This window comes from Filicampus tigris, chromosome 13 (assembly GCF_054856515.1).
Source record: "Filicampus tigris isolate MCC_2025a chromosome 13, RoL_Ftig_1.0, whole genome shotgun sequence".
NCBI lineage: Eukaryota > Metazoa > Chordata > Actinopteri > Syngnathiformes > Syngnathidae > Filicampus > Filicampus tigris.
The window spans coordinates 2800073-2819270 of NC_141229.1; the positions used below are offsets into that span (position 1 = coordinate 2800073).

The following is a 19198-nucleotide window of genomic DNA, read 5'->3' on the forward strand; positions in this document are numbered from 1 at the left end:
CAAGCACCCGTACATGAAATTTCAAGGGGGGTCCGCCATTTTGTTTTGAGCAGCCATTTTGGGGAGATTTGCACAGCTCGAATTAGTCCTGCTGGAAAAAACGGCCACATAAGACCCAATCGGAAGGTTTCCGAGACAGATTTTTTTTTTTTTTGCCCTTGTCCTCTCATTTAGGCGCAGCGTGACGTCAAAGTTTTTTTGATTAGCTTGGGAATGTGTCATTGATTTTACAGCTCCAAGACCACAAACAAATGTCATATCCGAAGGACCTTATGATTTTTTTTTTTTTTTTTTAAACATCTGTTTACCCTTTTCGCATGCTTCCATAATATCACTTTAATAACGCTCTTAAATTAGTCAATCATCTGCGGTTAAACCTAGCTCCTGTTGAAGATTAGGCTTTGCCTTTTCCTGTTTTTCCTGGCATTTGATTACGGAGGGGATCTGTCTGATCATTTTGAAAGGGCACCAAGAAGATTTATAATACTTTTGTTGGGGATATGTGAACTTTTTTTGTTATTTTGTTTTTAGGGCAGCGACAAATAAAAAACATTGGGAACTGCTGCATCCAATTGGGTTGAGGACAAAAAAGAAAGACAGGACTGGCTGGCAGTAGTTTGGCGTTGCGGCTTCGGGCTGGTAGACTCTTTGGTAAGCATGCCATTGTTTACGAGCAGGGGTTGGGTTGAAAGGCAATAATAAAAACCGTCATTTCTGGGAAAGCCATTGATTTTTTTTTAATTGGCCTTTGTAGAACCTATAAGATGTAAACAAAACAAAAAAAAGGAGCGTAAGGAGAGAGAAGCCAAACCGGAGAACGTTTAATATGTGTAAAGAAGTGTTTCCATATTCTAGTGTCTCATAAAAAAAAGTGCATTTGGCCACTGGGTGATATGTGACATTAATAGTGCTGACTGGAAATGAACGATGGTGCATGTTTTGGACGCAAGCTTACTCAAAATAATCTGGAACTACAGTCCATTCACTGCAGAGTTTCTGTGTGTTCAAGCTTTTTTTTTTTTTTTTTTTTTTTTTTTCAAATAACAGTCTCATTCATTAGTTACCACTCTTAACTGGGATATCCGATCATAACACTTGTTAAAAGTTATTTTGTTTTGCTGCCTTGATTTTGCACAGTCATGGTTTTACAACTATGAAAAGGCTGTGCATTGGTAACATGCCGGTCCTGTCATTTTAACGGCTCAGAAGACCGTAATTAAGAAGGGCTGAGAGAAGTTGCGGCCCGTCCGTCAAAGTCTGAATTTGGAGGTCCGTATTGGACGAGATTTCCTTCGAATTTAGCCAATTTTCGCATTTTTTTAAGCACAATGCTATGCTCCTACATCCCAAGATTCCTTGCGCACCACTGCTGTGATGTGATAAATATTTCAAGAAAACACCAGGTTTTCATGTTTTAGATGTGTTAACCTGACCGTCATGAAAAATTCTATGTCTATATGCGTCGCTAGCTAGGAACTGTGACATGCTGACGGTTGGGGCGCCTGCTTCAAACACAAACAGTACTGCGCTGGTGTCGGTTTATCCATAAGGAAAATAATAACACGCAACGATTCCAAAAGGGCCTACCCACCGCAAAGTGCTTGAGCCCAATGGTATCACAGTGGTATTATTTACTTCTATGATGCACTCTGTCGATGTTTGGTAAACAAACACAATCCAGAAAGCTAAGCCTGTGATGAAGTCAGTCCTGGAAAATATCGTGCAAGCGCGTTTTGGGAGGAGGAAATTACTCAGCCGTTTGTCTTGATCTCTCTTCACCAGCCGGAGTTTTTGCTCATTTCCTGATTGTTCTTCGCTGAACATAAAACTGGAGCGCTTTCCCGGGATCACGTGGCTGTCTGGGAGCAGACGAGGGAACCTCATTCCCAGCTTTGGAGTTTTTTGTGGCAGGTAAAGAGGAATAAGATGTCCCGGGTTTGTTCTGGATATAAAATTAGGAGGCCTAATTTCAGGCCGCCTCTGGCTCTCAAACCTCTGACATCATGAGAACTGTTATTATTCGTCGCGCTAAACCCGGCGTCATTTTTAGCGGCAATTATGGTGGTTTTTTTGGGCCGACTTCACAAAGCACCACTCGACAGCTCGCAAAACTCGTAAGTTGCGGCACTCTTAAGTCAAGGTACGCGTGATTGAGAAACAGAAAAGATGAAAGAACAATACAATGCATGTACTGCACAGAATACATTTTACAGTTTGTTTGAGCCAGTGGTGGGCACGACATAAAACACGTGCGAATGATCAGCACGGTACCCTCTCTGCCGAAGTTCAAACCAAGAAAAAAAACGTGTCATAACCAGCGCGACCCACCAACAATCTCAAATGGAAGTGTCTGGACTTTTTGTGCATTTGTGTTTTGTTTTGGTCGCGGCGGCCTCAATGAAAGCCTGGTGTTTTAGCAGCACTCCTTCTGGAGGCTTGTGGTCATCGTGTCATGTTAGCCTCGGAGGACGTTGGGGGTTTGTGAGGGAGAGAATGCGGGTATACTATCCAGCAGCGATTAATTGTCCATACGGGCAGCCGCAGCATTGTTAGTGGTCAACCGCCGAGCGGTCTTGCCGACAGCGTTCCCACGAAGCTCGCCAAACCTGTCCATCCCCACAACCCCCACTTGTTTCCATACTGGGTGGGCATCGAGATGCCATGTCGGTGTTCATCAGAGTTCATCAGAGTCGCATGAGTTGACTCAAGTCAGATTTAAGTCGCCAATTTTAGGATTTGGGACTTGTTTGGCCCAATCTTATGAAAGACTCGACTTGACTGAGATTTGGTTTTCATGAGACTTGATTTGCTTCAGACTTGAACTATGTGACTTGAAGTCTTGTTTGTTTACATTTGGAAATCTGCATTTTTTTTTTTTGTAAGGGATACGTCATTTTTGCGTGGTGCAGTAGTAGTAGTATGCTACACCGAGTGCAGAGGTCACCTCATGAATGCAGCTCTAATTATTAGATTTGAAAGCAAAGATTATCGGGAACAGAGAATAGCAACATGCAAGGTTTGCAACTCAAAGATAGGAGACAACTATGACGTCTAACTTTATCACTATAAAACCCATAAAAGCAGGTACGATATACGTTAATGACAATTTAGCTCGCTGATAGCTGGTCAAACATTAACTAAGGTTCGTGGCAGGATTGTATGACTTATGACTTGCTTAACACAAGTAACAACTTAGTTGGGACTTAACCTAACTTGCTTGTTTGTTTTTTGGCCACAGTAACTTGAGACGTGTTCAAAACCTGAAGATTAAGAATGGACACTTGCTAATGAAATGCCCATATGTGACTTCTTCCCGCCTCTGGACCGTCTATTCAGTACCACCAAGAAGAAGAACAATGATGTTTTCGTCCCAATTGTGGCAAGCAAAAATGGATCAAAACAAGTGAGCGAGAGTTACCGCACATCTCTCGAGAGGGGCTTTTTTTTTTTTTAGATTGAGAAGGCCCAGCTTCCGCTTTAGCTTCCTGAGCCGTGTTTCCTGAAGAACAATCTCTCAAACCACCTCAAGGGATCCTGGGGTAGATTGGCCTTCCACTTGGTGGAAAAAGAAACCTCCCGTCACGATAAGGGGCGGGATATAATCTTGCAATGCAGTATGCAACTCCGATACACAGGCTAAACAGTTTACGACAGAAAAACGTGAGGAATCATCAGGTGCTGAGTGATACTGTTCCATACCAACTCTGTAAGAGGGCAGTACTGTACATTATAAAAATACGGACAACCTTTACACACAGTCAATATTTGGGATGAGGTAAAACTTCAGAAATCTGAAACATTCGGAATAACCCGTTTACCTGCGTGAGCGGTCAGTTACTCCCGCATTTCAATAATCCAATTTAAACGGCGACGCACGGACGTTGTGACGCAAACGGACGTCAGTTCCGCTTGTTACGTTCTACCGTCAATAAAACATGTTATATTACTATATTATATTCACGTCACTCACCACAGGAATAAAGCAGTCGGTGTCCTCCATGCTCCAAAAGTGAGCCGCTGCGCTGCGCCTCTGAGTTTGGCCATGATTGTTTACTTCTGCTTGTGTATTTCCGGCAAGTTGCACGCCAAAACGTACGGACTTATACACACGTATATGTGTGTCTCTATACACATGTGTCATTTTTGCCGTAGACACATCAAATAATGTGGTTGCTAATTACGGCAGCTAAATTAGGGCAAAATACGCAGGTAACGGGTAAATATAGTCGTGTCAGCTACTTGACTTACAGCGGTCTCTGTATCATGATATTGTTGAAAACAATTTTGTGATTCCCATACCTAGTCATTACTATTGAGCTACTGAAACAAAAGGATGAGACACGATATTGAGACTCAAACAGCCAAATGTTGTCGTGCCCAGTCCCCCACCCCCCTCACAGGTTTGCGCTCCCTCAGCTGGGAGCCGGCCAGACCTGAGCGTTGGTCCAGGTGTCTGGACCATGCGGCGGATGCTGAAACGGGATAGTCCCCGACTCCTAGCTCCACACGGGAGATCATCAATGGGCTTTGTGCCATGTCGGAACAGTGGAGTGCATTCTCCCGGCCCTGTCCATCTGTCTCCGATTCTTCCATTCCTCACAACCGGCCCTGTGTGGTCACTCTGGGATTTGAGTTACACATGAGTCGGACACATGGACCGGAGACCACTGACCACTTTATCACCACATCTTTCGACAGTGATGGATGTCCCTTGCAAGAAGTGTTGCCGTAACCCCTCTACACAGCTCACAACCCCCAAAAAGTCATCACAGCTTGAAAATCCCTGGTTCTCCCCACCGACACACCCTTAAAGTTGCACCTCATTTTGTGAATATGTTTTCTAAAGCAGGGGTCCCCAACCACCAGGCCGCAGACCGGCACCGGGCCGTGGGCCGCTTTGGACCGGGCCGCGGCAACCCCCCCCACAATCCCAGAAGTGGCAAAATGGCTAAAATCAGGTACCTCTTGCTGCGTAACTCATATTCCACAAACGCAAGACTAATCAGAATGCCTTGTTTCAACTAGTGGGCTTGCATAGAACATATTCTTGAAAAAAAAAATGTTTGGGTTGACTTCCCCTTTAAATGGACACAGTGACTATTGATTCTGGCATTAGCTAGCAGGAGAATTATCTAAGCAAAGGAGCTTGTTTTAAATACACAATATGCAATTATCTTTGTTTTATGTTTAGTTTGGCAGCACACTTCAGCAGGGAGTGGCATTAAACAGCTTGAATTGTTTCATGTCTTTCAAACTGCTGCTTACTGTGAAGTGAGGGAAGTTAGCTGCCGCCAAGCAGCACTTGTATCAAAGCAAAAAAAAAAAAAAAAAAAATCTCGGCTCACTTGTACCGCAAAGCACCACCGTGTTGTTAAATGATGTGGATGCATGCTGGATTATTTGAATTCTTTTGAAAATGTGTACCTAATAAAAGTGTCCTGTGAGTTCTAATATTGATACGTTGATATTTACTTAAGCGCTGCGGCCAAATGTGTCAAATCAGCCTCTTTGGTGTCGAACGCTCAGCTGTACTGGGAGCGTTTTGAAAGACACGCTCTGCTGCTGCTGCTCCTTACATGCTGGGGAAAAAAAGACGGAAGTTATATAAACATAACTTTTAATAGGAGATGAAGTAACGCCGGACTAATCCATCGCGAGCGGCTTGTTTGCGCTAAGACAATGTTCCATCCATATCAGCGCATCGCATTCATCAACAAGGCCGTTAACCGCCAAGTATATTTTATCTCCCGCGGCGCGGGGCCGTATTTCTTCTTTAAGACGCTCTTTAAAGAGCCTGCGGTTTGCCTAAAGTGGGATTTGGTGTGGCGCACGTCGGAGATGACCGCGCCGCCAGTGTTTGTGTTTGTGGTTGATAAAAGTGTGTGTGCGCGTGTGTGCGTCATTTTAGCGTATCGTCGTTACGCAACGAGTCAAAGGAACGCCACTTTGACCCGCATGTCTAATCTTGGATATCGTCGGCTATTTATGATCACCGAAATCCAAGGGGTGGGCAAAGTAGGGCGCGAAGGTTTCAGACGACGCGCTCGTCTGGTTTCACCTGGCCCTCGTTTGAGTATTTACATTATCTGTCCTGACATATTTCTTGCCTTAACTTTGCAGTTTGTCACTGTCTTAAAATAAGTCGTTCATATCATGAAATCAAATGGTTGGCTCATTTAGTGTGAATAATACAATTCCAGGCCAGGTTTATTACAGTTTGATATTTTTCATTGTAGTTCATTTTAATTAGGTTTTTAGAGCAGGTTTGTTCGTTTTTATTCGTTAAGAAAAAAATTCTGAAACTGTTCAGTTAATTTACTTTTATATGGAATATATGTCGAGTGCAAGATAAAAAAACCATTAGCGAGTATTGTCTAATAAAATAAATTGCAGTTCGCAAGTGACTGTTTGACATAGAGCAATACCAAATTATTTACTTTTAAAATGAACTTTGGAATCTCATGTGTGATACCGTATTAAGTGTCAAAGAGGAAAACGAAGGACATTTTCACTACGATTAGAGTTAGCTTTAGCTAGTTATACAAACGCAAAGTGTAGTTTCTTGAAGTGTTTTTTTTTTTTTTTAAGCATTTTCGTTGCTATTTTATTTTGTTAACGGATTTTTTTATCTTTATTTTTGTCTTTAGTTTACTTTAACTATCATAAACTTGCTCTAGACTATCTCCTCCAGACCTGAAAATTTAGGGACGGAGCTTCATAGAAAATTTAGAGGTGCACACTAAGTCGACTTGCAAAGTAAATATTCTCTCCACTCATTTTCACTACAAGTGTGGAGCATAAGTTTTTCCAGCAACAAAAAAATATTCTAGGATAGTAAGTTCAAAAATGGATAATCACAACATTTACTGGTTGCACAGACACTGGCTCAAATCTTAGGAGCAAGATGCCACCATTTAGGGGCAGTCTGGCGCCATGCAATGTCAACGGCTTTACATACAAAGATATAAATACTGTAAATGTACTTGATTAAATACTTGATGAATGAATACTTTTTGGACTACTGAGTCCAGAGATTTTTCTTCTGTTAAATGGGGGCCTTGTTTCGATGAAGGTCGGGAAACACTGCATGAAGCACTCACAGGCAGAAAGCTGCCCTCTGTTGACCATTAGGTGCAAAGGCAGCCAGGTGTTTCCGCTTCAGCCCCTTCCCTCACCTACCCTCCCCTCCCCAGGACCCCCCTCCAACCCTCTCCCCAGTGTGTTTCTTTCATCCACTGCTCGCAAAGATAAAAACCCTGTCATCCCACTCCCGTCATTTATCAGCGAGCTCAAGCCGAGCCCGCCTCGCAAAATGGAAGGAGGGCGCAGTGAAAGCGACCAGTGCGGCCTGAATGCAGACAACACAAGGCTGTCCTGGCTGCTCGGTTACAATATGATTTGGCCAGAAAATGCCTGAACAGCAAGCGCTGGATTTTGCTGGACTGATCGTTTAAGGCCAATGAGTTCATGAGGCATCCAGCCGTAGAAAAACACAAATCTGGATGGTGAGAGTGAGTCCGATTAGCGTGTCAAATTGATGCCATGCTCCAGAAAATCTTCAAGGCTATGAAAAAACACATTGATTAGGAAATTTTTAACGTGACCATAGCACAAAGTAAGAGCTAGCTAGTTTTTTTTCTTCTCATACATTGCAAAATATGGTTAAAACCATTACAGTATCGTTTAAAAAAAACAAAACAAACAAAAAAAAAACATATACTGTTAGTAAAGGTAGTAGTAACTAAGAATTTTTAAAAGAAGTTTTACATGAAAAATATTTTGGGAACATTTTACAGAACGAAATAATGTGGAATATAACAATACATTTTCATCATTAAAATACATAGTTTGAAATACCGGATCAAAAAACATTCAGGTAAATATATTGCACAAGAAAGTTGGAATTTTCAAAGAATATATTGTGAAAACTTCATCAAAGTAACATGAAATAGCGAAATAACGTCAAAATCAGGAATGCGACTGTTGTCTCTTTTATATCATTAGGACTATACTATAATCTTAATATAATCTTGTAGTGTGATTCTTTTAATATTGATACTTCATCTCATTATAATACCGTGACTTTTTTCTTAAAAAAAAAAAGGATGAGGGTTTTGTATGACTTTTTTTTTCAATACTTCAATTTTATTCTTTCAATTTTATGACTTCCTCATGTAATTTTAAAAAGGTAATCTTCACTGTGACCCTAAGACTCCTTCATACTGTACGGCTACGATTTTTGGGTTTGAGGACAGTGGTCATCAGTCATCACAAGTTTTGCCTTCAGGCATCCCACAAATGGATTTGCCACAGAGTTGTCGGATTTTTCTGAAAGTTTCTCAAGTCGAAACGTGCTGCTTGTTGTTGTGCGTCACTGGCGTTTTGGAAACGGTCCATCTTCGCAAAGAGGAGCACATCTGACGCAATCCCAGGAAACAGGTGCCTCCTCCGAAAGCTCCGGAGGGAGTCGGACAGAATCGGGAAGGCACGACACCACACGGTGGAGTAAACAAAAGCGCGAGGACAAAAACTTGCTAAGTTTCCGTCGTTCGCGTGCTGCTTCTCAACATTGTGCAGCCCATCCTGAGAAACCCTTGCAACTGTGTCGAAAATTTGCTCCAGTTAGCGAATCTGGAAAAAAATGCAACTTAATTGCCTAACTCTTCTGTCTTTTTTTTCTTCATAAAATTAAGATTTGTCATTGTCTTATTACGACTTTTATTTCTTTTAATAAAAAATACTAATAATATTTTTTTAAATAAACTTTATTCTCATACTGATAAAACAGTTTTTATTATTGTAATACTAGGATTTGTTTTGAAATATGTTATTATTGCAATATAATGTTTTGTTTTGTGCAATATTCTGATTTGAGCTTTTTAATGTTTTTTTTTCTCATGATAGCGACTTCATTCTTGGCATATTAGGAATTTATTCTTCAAAAAATATAATTTTTCCTCTAATAGTTTTGATCATGCTAAGACTATTTTCATAATACTGTTATCTTTCCGTAAAAAAAACCTAACTTCATTTTCTTAAAAAATGAATTATTCTCGTAAAACTTCAGTCCTACGTATTTAATCCCGTAAAAAATACGATTTCATACAGCTATTATTTCTCATAATATTAAGACTTTATTTGCATAATATTCCGATATTTATTCCTCGATCTGGTCCCACTATTCTTGTCATGACTTTCTATCTTGAGAAAAAAATAATGATTAATTTTATTCTTGCAATATATGTTATTTCTCATATTTTGACCTATTTTATTTCTAATATTGTGTAAAATAAATAAATACATCTTTCAAATTGAAATTTTTCAAGTTGAAATTTTTCTCAACTTTTTCTTGTAATCTAACAACATTTTGGGGGAGGATAAATATTATATATTATTATTAGTAATAATATGACTTTTTACTTTGGAGGTGAAAAAATGATTTATTCCTGTAGGTGTTAGTTCTTTAAAAAAATACCTAATAAAATGTCTACTTTATTCCTGTAATATGATCCGAGAGATCCGAGAACAAAATTCCTATTTCTCATAAGACTGTAGTTTCATAAGGTTACGATTTTTTTCTGATAATATCAAGATATTAACCCTAACCCTACATCAGCTTAATATTGCGACATTTTCCCATTCATTTGTGTCGTATTGGGTGCGAAAAGTGCAACGACAACCACAAGAGGGTCAATTGAACTTGAAAGGTGATAGACGCGTCTCCGTTCCGGCTGCTCAGTCCAAATGGTGTCAAAAGTGAGCTACTCTGGTGTTTCGAAGGGGCCGGACGCCGGCCAATCAATGGACGAGCGACCCTTTGAAGCGCAGACGTGATTTCTGGCAAGACTGTCGTCTGTAAAAGCACTCCAGGGCCGCTCGTAAAACCCTTTTCGTATGTTAAGGTTCACACACAAGCTCGCGCGCGCGCGCGCGCACGCACGCAGGCAGACAGCCAGCCAGCCAGCCAGCCAGCAAGCTTAGCTTCCCCTTAAAAAGTCATCGTATTTTGAGAATTACCAGTGTTAATTACATAACATAATTATCCTAGTGGGGGGGCGGGGGCAATCAATGCCGATTCAACCAATCAGCTTCTCTACAATCAACAGTATTTTTCACGAGTTGATCTTTTAAGAACGTAATATTACAATAATAAAGTTGTACTGTTGTTGTTGTAAAAATGTGCATAATGTAAGGAGAAAACCACTTTTTTTCCAAGCAAAAAGTTGTAGTATTCCGAATTTTTTTTTCCTTCAATATACATTTTAGTACATACAAGAGCAGAAGTATTTTTTCCTCAATTCATAATACAGTATTACAGAAAAAAAGGTTATTTTTTTTCCCGCTAAAAAAAAGGCATGAGCCCGCATTTGGTCATCTTATGGAAATCAAGGAAGGCTTTTGGAGGGGGGGGGCTGTGGGAGTAAAACAAAGTCCACAAAGCTCTCGTCGACCTCCAAACCCCAACCCCCCACCCCCCACGGCGGGTGGCTCCCGTGTAGGCAAAGAAAAGGGAATGTTTTGCCCACCACCCCACCACTCGTTGCTCACCACCTCAGGCCAGTCCTGTGTAGTCATAAACATCCGCCATAAATCTACCCGGCCCGCCTCCCCCTCCCCCCACCAGCAGGACATTCCCTCCTCCTTGTCTTCATCCTCAGCCCCCCCCCACCCCCCATTTTTCTGCACAGTAACTAAATCCTGACATTGACTCTGCACATGGCCGCTGGCTGCGCCGTCATAGAGGTGTGTGGGGGGGGAGAGTATGAGGGACCGCCGTAGAATTGTGTAGGCTTCACTCACAGTCTTGGAGTCTTTTATTCCGAGTGTTCTTGTGTGACTGTGGTTGAATCAGGTGAGCTCTCTCATGTATCAGGTTCTGCTACCCGATGGAATGACACCCACGTCACAAGTCGGCACGGCTGCAAAATGCCTGCAGGGAGGGGAAAATACGATGCAAATTTGTTAACATTAGAAGTTTTTTCTTAGGGAAAAAAAAATCAAAATCAAAAACTCTTTGGTAATACTGCAACTTTTTCATGGGGAAAAAAACTGTCCTTTTATGGCTTTTTATCATTAGATTTTTTTCATCAGATTTTTGGGGGGGAAATTCCAAAATTACAAATTTATTTCTATTGGACTTAAGTTTCCTTGAAGAAAATACAGCTTTATTCTTTTAACATAACAGAAATGTATTCTTGTGAGTATTTTTCTTGAAAAAAATATGACCAAAGTATTCTTGAAATAATGTATTCGGTTGTTTTAAATGCATTTTTTCCTCATAATATAACATCTTTTTTTCTTGAAAAACTTTATTCTCGAACTATAAAAATGTTAAAAATATATACCTTTGCTCTTGTAATATGATAGTTTATCTATATGCATTTTACTCATGATATATCCAGACTTTTCCTTGACAAAATAGAAATGTATTATTGTAATTTTTTTTTTTTTACTGGGGGGGGGGATTATAATGTATTCTATAATTTAAAAATAACTACTTGTGATATGCATTCTTTTCTCATAAATTTCAACCTTTATTCTGGTAATAAAAATGACTTCATTCATCCAAATATAAAACTTTTTATCTCGTAATAATTTTTTTTCTTGAAAAAAATACTTGTTTTTACACATGTGCAGTTGAACCCCAGTTTTCACATTCCTTCATTTTTATACAATTGATTAGTGTTTTTTGGGTTGTTGTTTTTTTCGACTCATTGCCACTCATTTGCAGGTATCTTTAATTTTAAAAAATATACAATGTTTTCTTCTTGACATTTTGGAGCTTATTTTGAAAAAGGAAAAAAAAAAAAAAACCCAAACAATAAGAATGCTACAAAGGCAAATGAAGCTGACTCTAGTCTGTACTAGCAACACTTTAGCCACGCTTCACTACAATGAGCTCAAGTATCTTTCAGTTTTACTTCGTCTCAGTAGTTAACTTCTTTTCACACTTGCAAAACAGTAAAGAACTTGGAACTGGAAGCTTGGTGAGAAGGTGGTGAAATGTGAAGTAGAGTAGTTGGGAAGGAGTTAACCGCCAACTGGCTTGGCTGGAAAGTCCCAGCAGTGATGTTGGAGTCCGACAATTAAGAGTAAATTAATTACAGAGAGAGAAGTGGCTGATGGGGGAGGATAAGCACTGTGGCTCCCCGCACAAGAGTAAACAACAGCTAAAGCCCACCATAAATCCATTATTTGCGCCGACTACGTGGTTTTATTTAACACTTTACTCACTTTTAAGTTTCTTACAAGAGCTCCTTGGCTTACTTGACTGCTGGAAAAATGCAAACAAAATGTCTGACTTGAGGCTTGGCAAACAAGTTTGTTTGCGGTAAAAACAAAACAGGAAGTGGAAGCAAAATGGGAGGGAAAGTTGAACGGCAACTCCATGTGGACACACTACCTTGAGTTCACTTTAAATTTTATATTAAAAAAAGTCGACTATAGTCGTAATGAGTAAAAAATTCTTCAATGCTTTCGTCTCAAACGGCTACCGTAAATGTTTCTAATATGGTGGCCGAATTACGCATGCGCAGAAGACCCCAAAACGGCTCGTATAGAGGATGTGAATGAAAAAAGGAGGGAAATATGATCGGATTGTTGTACGGCAACTCCACTTGGACAAAATACTACGACAAACTAATGTCTTTGCCTCTTTCTTTATCTTATTTATTGAAAAGGTTGCAAAAATAAACAACACAGATTCCTGCTTATTGATTATTAACTTCCATTTGATGCTGCCATTTAAAGTGACACGGAGTTTCTAGCAATGTTGTAATATGGTTTGTCTCCCATAAACATGCTTCCGTTGCATGCATGTGCATTCACGGCTGTGTGCAGATTTGAGTAGAAAACTCGAGGGAGGCGTGACGAAGAAAGAGAAAGAAAAGAGGAGGAGATGCGTGGGGTGGGGGTGCGGGGAGAAAAAGTTCAACAGAAAGTTAACGCCCCGCGCTCGAGGCTCCTCCTGCTACACTGTTATAAGGCAAAAGTCCGATCGAGCGCGGGCCACTGGGGGAAGTTGTGCAGGGTCAATAACACACGCATACACGCACACACACGCAAGGGATCCGCAAATCACGCACGCGCGCTCGGTCCGGCAACAAGTCGTGTGCGCAACTTCCAAACATTCTACATTGGTTGTGTTTTTTTGGGTTTGTTTGGCAACTTTTTTGGGAGTTGGTGTCTGCAAAGATGACCACAGCTGTGGTGTCGCATTTCTTCGACTTCGAAGCAATCAATAAGGTAACTTTTTTTTCTCGCTTGTTTGTGTGGAGGAATGTATCGCTCGACGCCCTCGTTGTGATTTGATTATTCCTGCTCTACTTTTAATCAATTGTACGCGTGCTTTCCCTCTCGTAAAGTGCTTCTGTTTTGTTTGCAAGCCATGCATAGTAGCAATGGACGTTTAATTAAAAAAAAAAAAAAAAACTTTAAAAGTGGAGCTAAGCGTGCTCGTTACACATGAACGAGCACTAAAAAAAATCGGCCACATGCTCGCGTAATCATTGACCAGATTTATCCGGCGTGGATTAACTGTTTTTGTCCATCTCGGCAAAAAAAAACACGTATAAACGTGTCTAGTTGTATGTGTGTGTGAGATTTCCCTCCATTTCCCCCCTCGTGCTTCTCTCAGTGTATAGAGAAGTGCAGCGGGATGGCCACTTTGTCTTTCTAAAGCGATGCCGCCTCTTTTGTGGGCCTGCTGGCCTCCCCTCTCAGCTCATGTGCTCTATTCTACTGAGAGCAGCCACACATTCCTAACCAGGGCAACCAGCCAAACCAGCTGCCGTTCTTCTATACGGCTCTGCATCCGCTCTGCCTCGTCCAGGGCTAAAAAAAAAAAAAAAAAAAAAAAAAGAGCGCTAACAGGGTTTTTCCTGGTTCAAATTGAGGCAAACATGGTACCGTTCTGATCATTGCTGTAGCATTACCCACCACTGGTACAAACGAGTGTTCATGTGTAGTATTCATATGCATTTTTTTTTGTTCTTGAACAGTTACCCTTTTTAGATCGTCTATTATATTGTAATATTAAGGAGAAACGCAGGAACCTTTTAGATATAACAAAAGTCCGAGTGCATGCAGATAAACAACAAAGTTAAACAACTTTAATGTGACGAAATGTTGTCCTGTTGTGTTGTCATTTTCCAGAGTTGTTTCATTGACACATTTCAGAATATTTAAGCCTCCTGATTTTAATTTGGCCAAACGAAAAGTCAAAACACAAATAAGTAATTACAGTTTGATTTTTTTTTTTTTGTAACTTGTAGAAAAGAGTCTTATGTAATTATTTTTCTCTTTCTGACTTATGACGGTGCATTTGAAATCACTCTTAAGTTATGGGTTGCTTTACTACGGTCTGTCGGCACTGTCGAGGGGTGGTTAGCACTCTGCTACTCGGATTTCCTCCCAAATCCCCGAAACGTGCTTGTTTGGTCCGCTGAAGACTCTAAATTGTCCTTAGGTGTGAATGTGAGAGTGAATGTTTGTTTATATCTATATGCAATTGACTGGCAACCCATTCACGGTGTGCCACGACTCAAGCCCGAAATCAGCTGCTACTACCTCCACTGAGTTTAAGTGGCATATACAATGGATGGATGGTTGGATTTACTCAGATGCTCCCAAAAAGAAAAACAAATCAATACTTAGATGTTAGAACATCCACAAAACCATACAACATGTTTGCGGAAAGAAAGAACATCTGATATTTCCGACTCCTCTTCTTTGAGGGTTTTAGGAGCGACTTCCAAGTGTTTCTGAAACAGCGCCACCGCACTGTTGTGGCCCAATAGCGCAATTGCAGTTAAAAATGATACCCAGCTTAGTTGAGAGCTGGCCAACGATGGCTTTGGAGGCAGATGTGGCCAAGTCCGAATTTGAGATGCAGCAAAAACCTTAGCTCACAAAAGCGTTGTGTGTGTGTCCTCTCAGAACAACAAGCTGTTGGGCTACAACGGCAACCTGGCCGGCCCGCATGCCAACGTCTCGGGCGCCCTGCTGGACAGGAAGGCGGTGGGCTCCCCGGGGGTGTACCAGCGGCGGCACTCGGTCAGCAGCAGCAGCAGCAGCACAAAGTTCAACCAGAACCAGTTCCTCAACAGCCTGAAGGCGGCCGAGCACTCGTCGCTCATCACGGGCCTCGGCGGCGGCGGCGGCGGCAACAAGGAGAACCACCTGCGGCTGCGCGACCGCTCTTTCTCCGAGACGGGCGAGCGTCTCCTGCACAAGTGCCTGGGCCCGGCCAGCCCCACGGGCGGCCAGGTGAACTCCAGTCGCTACAAGACGGAGCTGTGCCGGCCCTTCGAGGAGAACGGCGCGTGCAAGTACGGCGACAAGTGCCAGTTTGCGCACGGCATCCACGAACTGCGCAGCCTGAGCCGCCACCCCAAGTACAAGACGGAGCTGTGCCGCACCTTCCACACCATCGGCTTCTGCCCCTACGGGCCCCGCTGCCATTTCATCCACAACGCCGACGAGCGCCGCGGACCGCCGCTCAAGTCCAGCAACGGCTCCACCCCGTCCTCCTGCTCCTCCTCCTCCTCGGGCGAGATGGAGCGGCCCCGGCTGCAGCACAGCTACAGCTTCGCTGGCTTCCCCAGCTCGGCGGGGCTCCGCGACAGCCCCACGTCGGTCACCCCGCCGCCCATGTTCTTCCCCGACGACGTGCCCGACTGGCCCAGCAGCAACCCCTTCACCTGCTCCAGCCAGGAGCTGGCCAACCTGTTCGGGCCCAGCCTGGGCGGCGTCCCCCTGGCCCTCGAGCCCGGCAACGGCGCGCCCCCTTCCCCCACCAACGGGCCTTACTACTTCCGACCCATGCTGGAGTCGCCCCAGATGTTCGAGTCCCCGTCCAGCCCGCAGGACTCCCTCTCGGACCAGGAGGGCTACCAGAGCAGCTCCGGCGGCAGCCTGAGCGGCTCAGAGTCACCCACGCTCGACACCTCCCGCCGACTCCCCATCTTCAGCCGCCTTTCCATCTCAGACGACTAGACGGCACGCCTTATCTTGCCCCTTTGTATTTTTTGACACGAGGAGAACGGGGCCTGAGGCCTCGGGCGTCATCGCTTCCTTGGTGCCGCCACAAGGACGTAGTCAGTCAGGGCAGGATACCCCCCCACCCCGGGCCCCACACCTCCCCCCCGCCCAACGTTTGCCCCCTTACACACCGGCCATCAAGGCTGGCTTTTTTCCCCCGTCTTTTTACCGACTTGCTGTCCTGTGTGTAAGGTTTGCGGGATGGGAGGTTTGAGGTTGCCCCAGGAATTTTGGAATTCATAGGCGGAACGCCGCCAACCGCGACAGGGGGTGTGAAGTTTAACACCCGAGACTCACAGCCCAAAACCTTTTTGATCATTTTTCTCTGACAATCTACGACCCAGGAAAAGTGGGCCCGCTAGGCCTCAGTTTGGGAAATCTAAAAGAAAGTGACTGGCAAACCATTTCGAGGACCCGCGCCTCAGTTTGGGAAGCCTCAAAAACATACCAACAAAGGTACCAACCATTTCGGGCCCCAGAGACGCAACGATTTTGAACCCCCGCCCCAACCCCAGTGACTTATGACCCGTTTTGGGACCCTGTGCCTCAGTTTGTGAAACCCTGCAACCAGCAAAACATTTTCAGCCACTTTTGCCTCAATCTGGGTAACAGGACGATTCAAAAAAAGCAATTTAGCAAACAATTTCAGCCCCGAGCCTCTGTTTGTGAAACTGGACATCCCCAAAAAGTTATTGTCAACACCCGAGCCCCCAAAATATTAAAAAGTGACCAGGAACCCATTTTGGGACCCGTGTAACATTTAGGGGGCTCTGTGCCTTTCTATATGAAACCAGTTGACCCAAAAAAAGTGATTTGCGAACCATTTGTGACCTTATAGAATCAGTTTGGAAAACCTAAAAAAGTGACCCGAGAACCCATTCTGGGACCCAGTGCCTCAGTTTGTGAAACCTGGTAATCTGCAAACTTTTTTTGGGCCCCCCTGTCACTGAGTTTGGAAAACAGGGCAACTCCAAAAAAGTGATCTGCAAACAAATTTTGGGTAAAAAAAATTAAAAAAAGACCCGGGAGCCATATTGGGCCCCGAGCTTCAGTTTGGAAAAAAAACACCCCAAAAATTCACTCCCGAATCATTTTTTGGCACTGTACCTCTATTTAGAAACCCTGGGCACAGCCAAAAATAGTCATCGTGAACCATCTGGAGCCCCCTGTGCCTCAGTTTGGAAACCCCCACAAGTTTAGCGACCGTCAGCAAATCATTTCATCCCTGCTAATCTGCACACAGCCAGTTTATTGAGTTTTAGGGGAGTAAAGGAAAAAAAAAAAAAAGCGCCCCGCCATGTGTCACAGTGCCAAAAAAGTACAAAAAAAAAGCAAAAACCACCAGAAAGGAATTGAACTGAAAATTGTGAGAATGGACTCTTAAAATTATTTTTTTGTTCTTTTTCCGCCAAATTTTTTGTTTGTATGTTTTTGCTCTTGAATGTGTAGCAGCACAAGTGGCCTTGGAAAACAAACCGGGGGACTGTATTGCACTAGCCGCCCCCCTCCTTGCCCCCCCCCCCCAAAAAAAACCAGAACAAAGAAAAAATACACAACCCTGAAAAGATATGACTAGTTGTTAAAAAAAAAAAAATACAAAGAAAAAGTGCCTAGGGGATGGGGTTTGTGTGTTTTGCGTGGGGGTGAATGGACTACTGTGCTTATGTAATTGTGATGTAGGGTGAGTCTGCAGGAAGGACTTTTGAACTGGAAGTTGGTCTCCACCCACCCTCACCCCCACCCCTCACTCCCCCTGCCCTCACCCCCCCCCCCCTTTTTTTTCTCATCCTGTTGCTGGTCACTGGCTTCTTTTTTTCTTTATCTTTATTAAGCTGATCATCATTGGCCACCTCACTTGACAAGATCTCCAAGCTCTCTTCTTCCTTTTGATAATTATTTTTTATTAATGTTATTATTATGGTTATTATTATTATTAATATTATTATTTGATAACTTTCCAGACAGAAGGTTGTTGTTGTTTTTTTTTGCTTGTCACTGCTTATTTAACTTATCAGAACATATTTATTGGTGATCATATGCGTTTTTTTTCTCTTTTTTGTTGTTTAATTTTTGTATTTATCTGGATAATGAACAATAGAATATATTTTCTTTTATGTTAAATTATGATCTTCCATATTAATCTAAAGATTGTGAAGACATTTTGTCAGTTTCCTTTGTTTTTCTTTGGTTTTCTCCACAGTTTAATATATTGTACCTCTTCTGCAACTACACTTTTTTTTTTTGTCAAAACAAATTTAAACTGCGACAAGGAAAAAACATTGCCGTTTTGATTATTTATTTCACGTCTTCCCTCGTAACTGCAATTCCACCGGAACAAACTTGTTGATTTTTTTTCCCCCCAACCTACACGTTTTGAGTGCTTTCGAGAAGAAACTCGGGTGCTTTTAGGACTATTTTTTTTGTTCTTTTATGTTTTGTTGTTTTGGGATAACGTTCCTCCTCTTCACCCAGTCTGCTGTGACCAAATGGCTTGAGGAAAATTGAGTTCAAGTGCCTCGTTTGCGTACATTCCAGGTAGCTAAGTTCGTTGGAGGACCTGCTTTTTTTCCTGTTGCCTTCACACGTTTTGTACAAAAAAAAAGCAGATTTTTGTGGGGACACAAAGAAAGTAAAATGACAAAAACTGTTGAATGTATTTTTTTCCAGCCATGTTTGTCACTACAGTCCTGTGCTGTTGCCTCTTCCTGTTTTTTTGTAAAGTATTGATTGCAGTTCAAAGTCAATAAACCCCGTAATTTTTCGGAAAAAGTTGAAAAAGTGTGTCTGCGTCGTTTTGGGAGATTGAAAAATGATGGAACTTTAGGAGCCAAACATTGTGGATTTGCATCACATTTTGCCATGGCAAAGATATATCCTGTGTGCTTAGGCTAGAGACGTTCACGACAACAAACATGCATCAAAATTCACTTTGCCTATTGAAATGAATGACCAATAAAATAGCTGACAACATTTGGCAACCTAATTAAATGCCGGTTTTGTTAGCCTTTGTAACAAATGCTAAGCTCTTTCATGAAAATGTGCATTGATGGTAGGCCTAGGTTCTTCATGACATATGCTAACATCTCTGTAACATGCTTTGATGCTCACCATTTTTCAAAAGATTTAATTCAAAATATTTCACATGAAAATGCTTGTT

At 42.4% G+C, this 19198-nt stretch overlaps 1 protein-coding gene and 1 long non-coding RNA gene across 4 annotated transcripts in view; one reads left to right on the top strand and one right to left on the bottom strand.

Annotated features, from left to right (window-relative positions):
• LOC147137142 (uncharacterized) overlaps positions 1-12517 on the bottom strand; it is a 53725-nt gene extending 41208 nt beyond the window's left edge. For all 3 annotated transcript variants that reach the window (XR_015089325.1, XR_015089324.1, XR_015089323.1), the window contains exons 1-2: positions 12235-12517; positions 10801-10930 (exon numbers count right to left, since the gene is read on the bottom strand). This is a non-coding gene — a long non-coding RNA (uncharacterized LOC147137142). The remainder of the gene's footprint in view (positions 1-10800; positions 10931-12234) is intronic.
• Positions 12518-12995: 478 nt separating this feature from the next.
• Positions 12996-18819, top strand: zfp36l1a (ZFP36 like 1 zinc finger CCCH-type a). Its single transcript, XM_086049886.1, has 2 exons — positions 12996-13245; positions 14938-18819. The coding sequence occupies exons 1-2, from the start codon at positions 13195-13197 to the stop codon at positions 15994-15996; spliced, it is 1110 nt and encodes a 369-aa protein (XP_085906012.1). The 5' UTR covers positions 12996-13194; the 3' UTR covers positions 15997-18819.
• Positions 18820-19198: the final 379 nt, after the last annotated feature.

What these genes read in the sequence shown, in the direction of transcription:
- zfp36l1a (XM_086049886.1), top strand. Translation starts at nt 13,195, where the DNA reads ATGACCACAGCTGTGGTGTCGCATTTCTTCGACTTCGAAGCAATCAAT. An exon ending in ACTTCGAAGCAATCAATAAG is followed by an intron (nt 13,246 to 14,937) that starts GTAACTTTTTTT and finishes GTGTCCTCTCAG; the next exon opens with AACAACAAGCTGTTGGGCTA.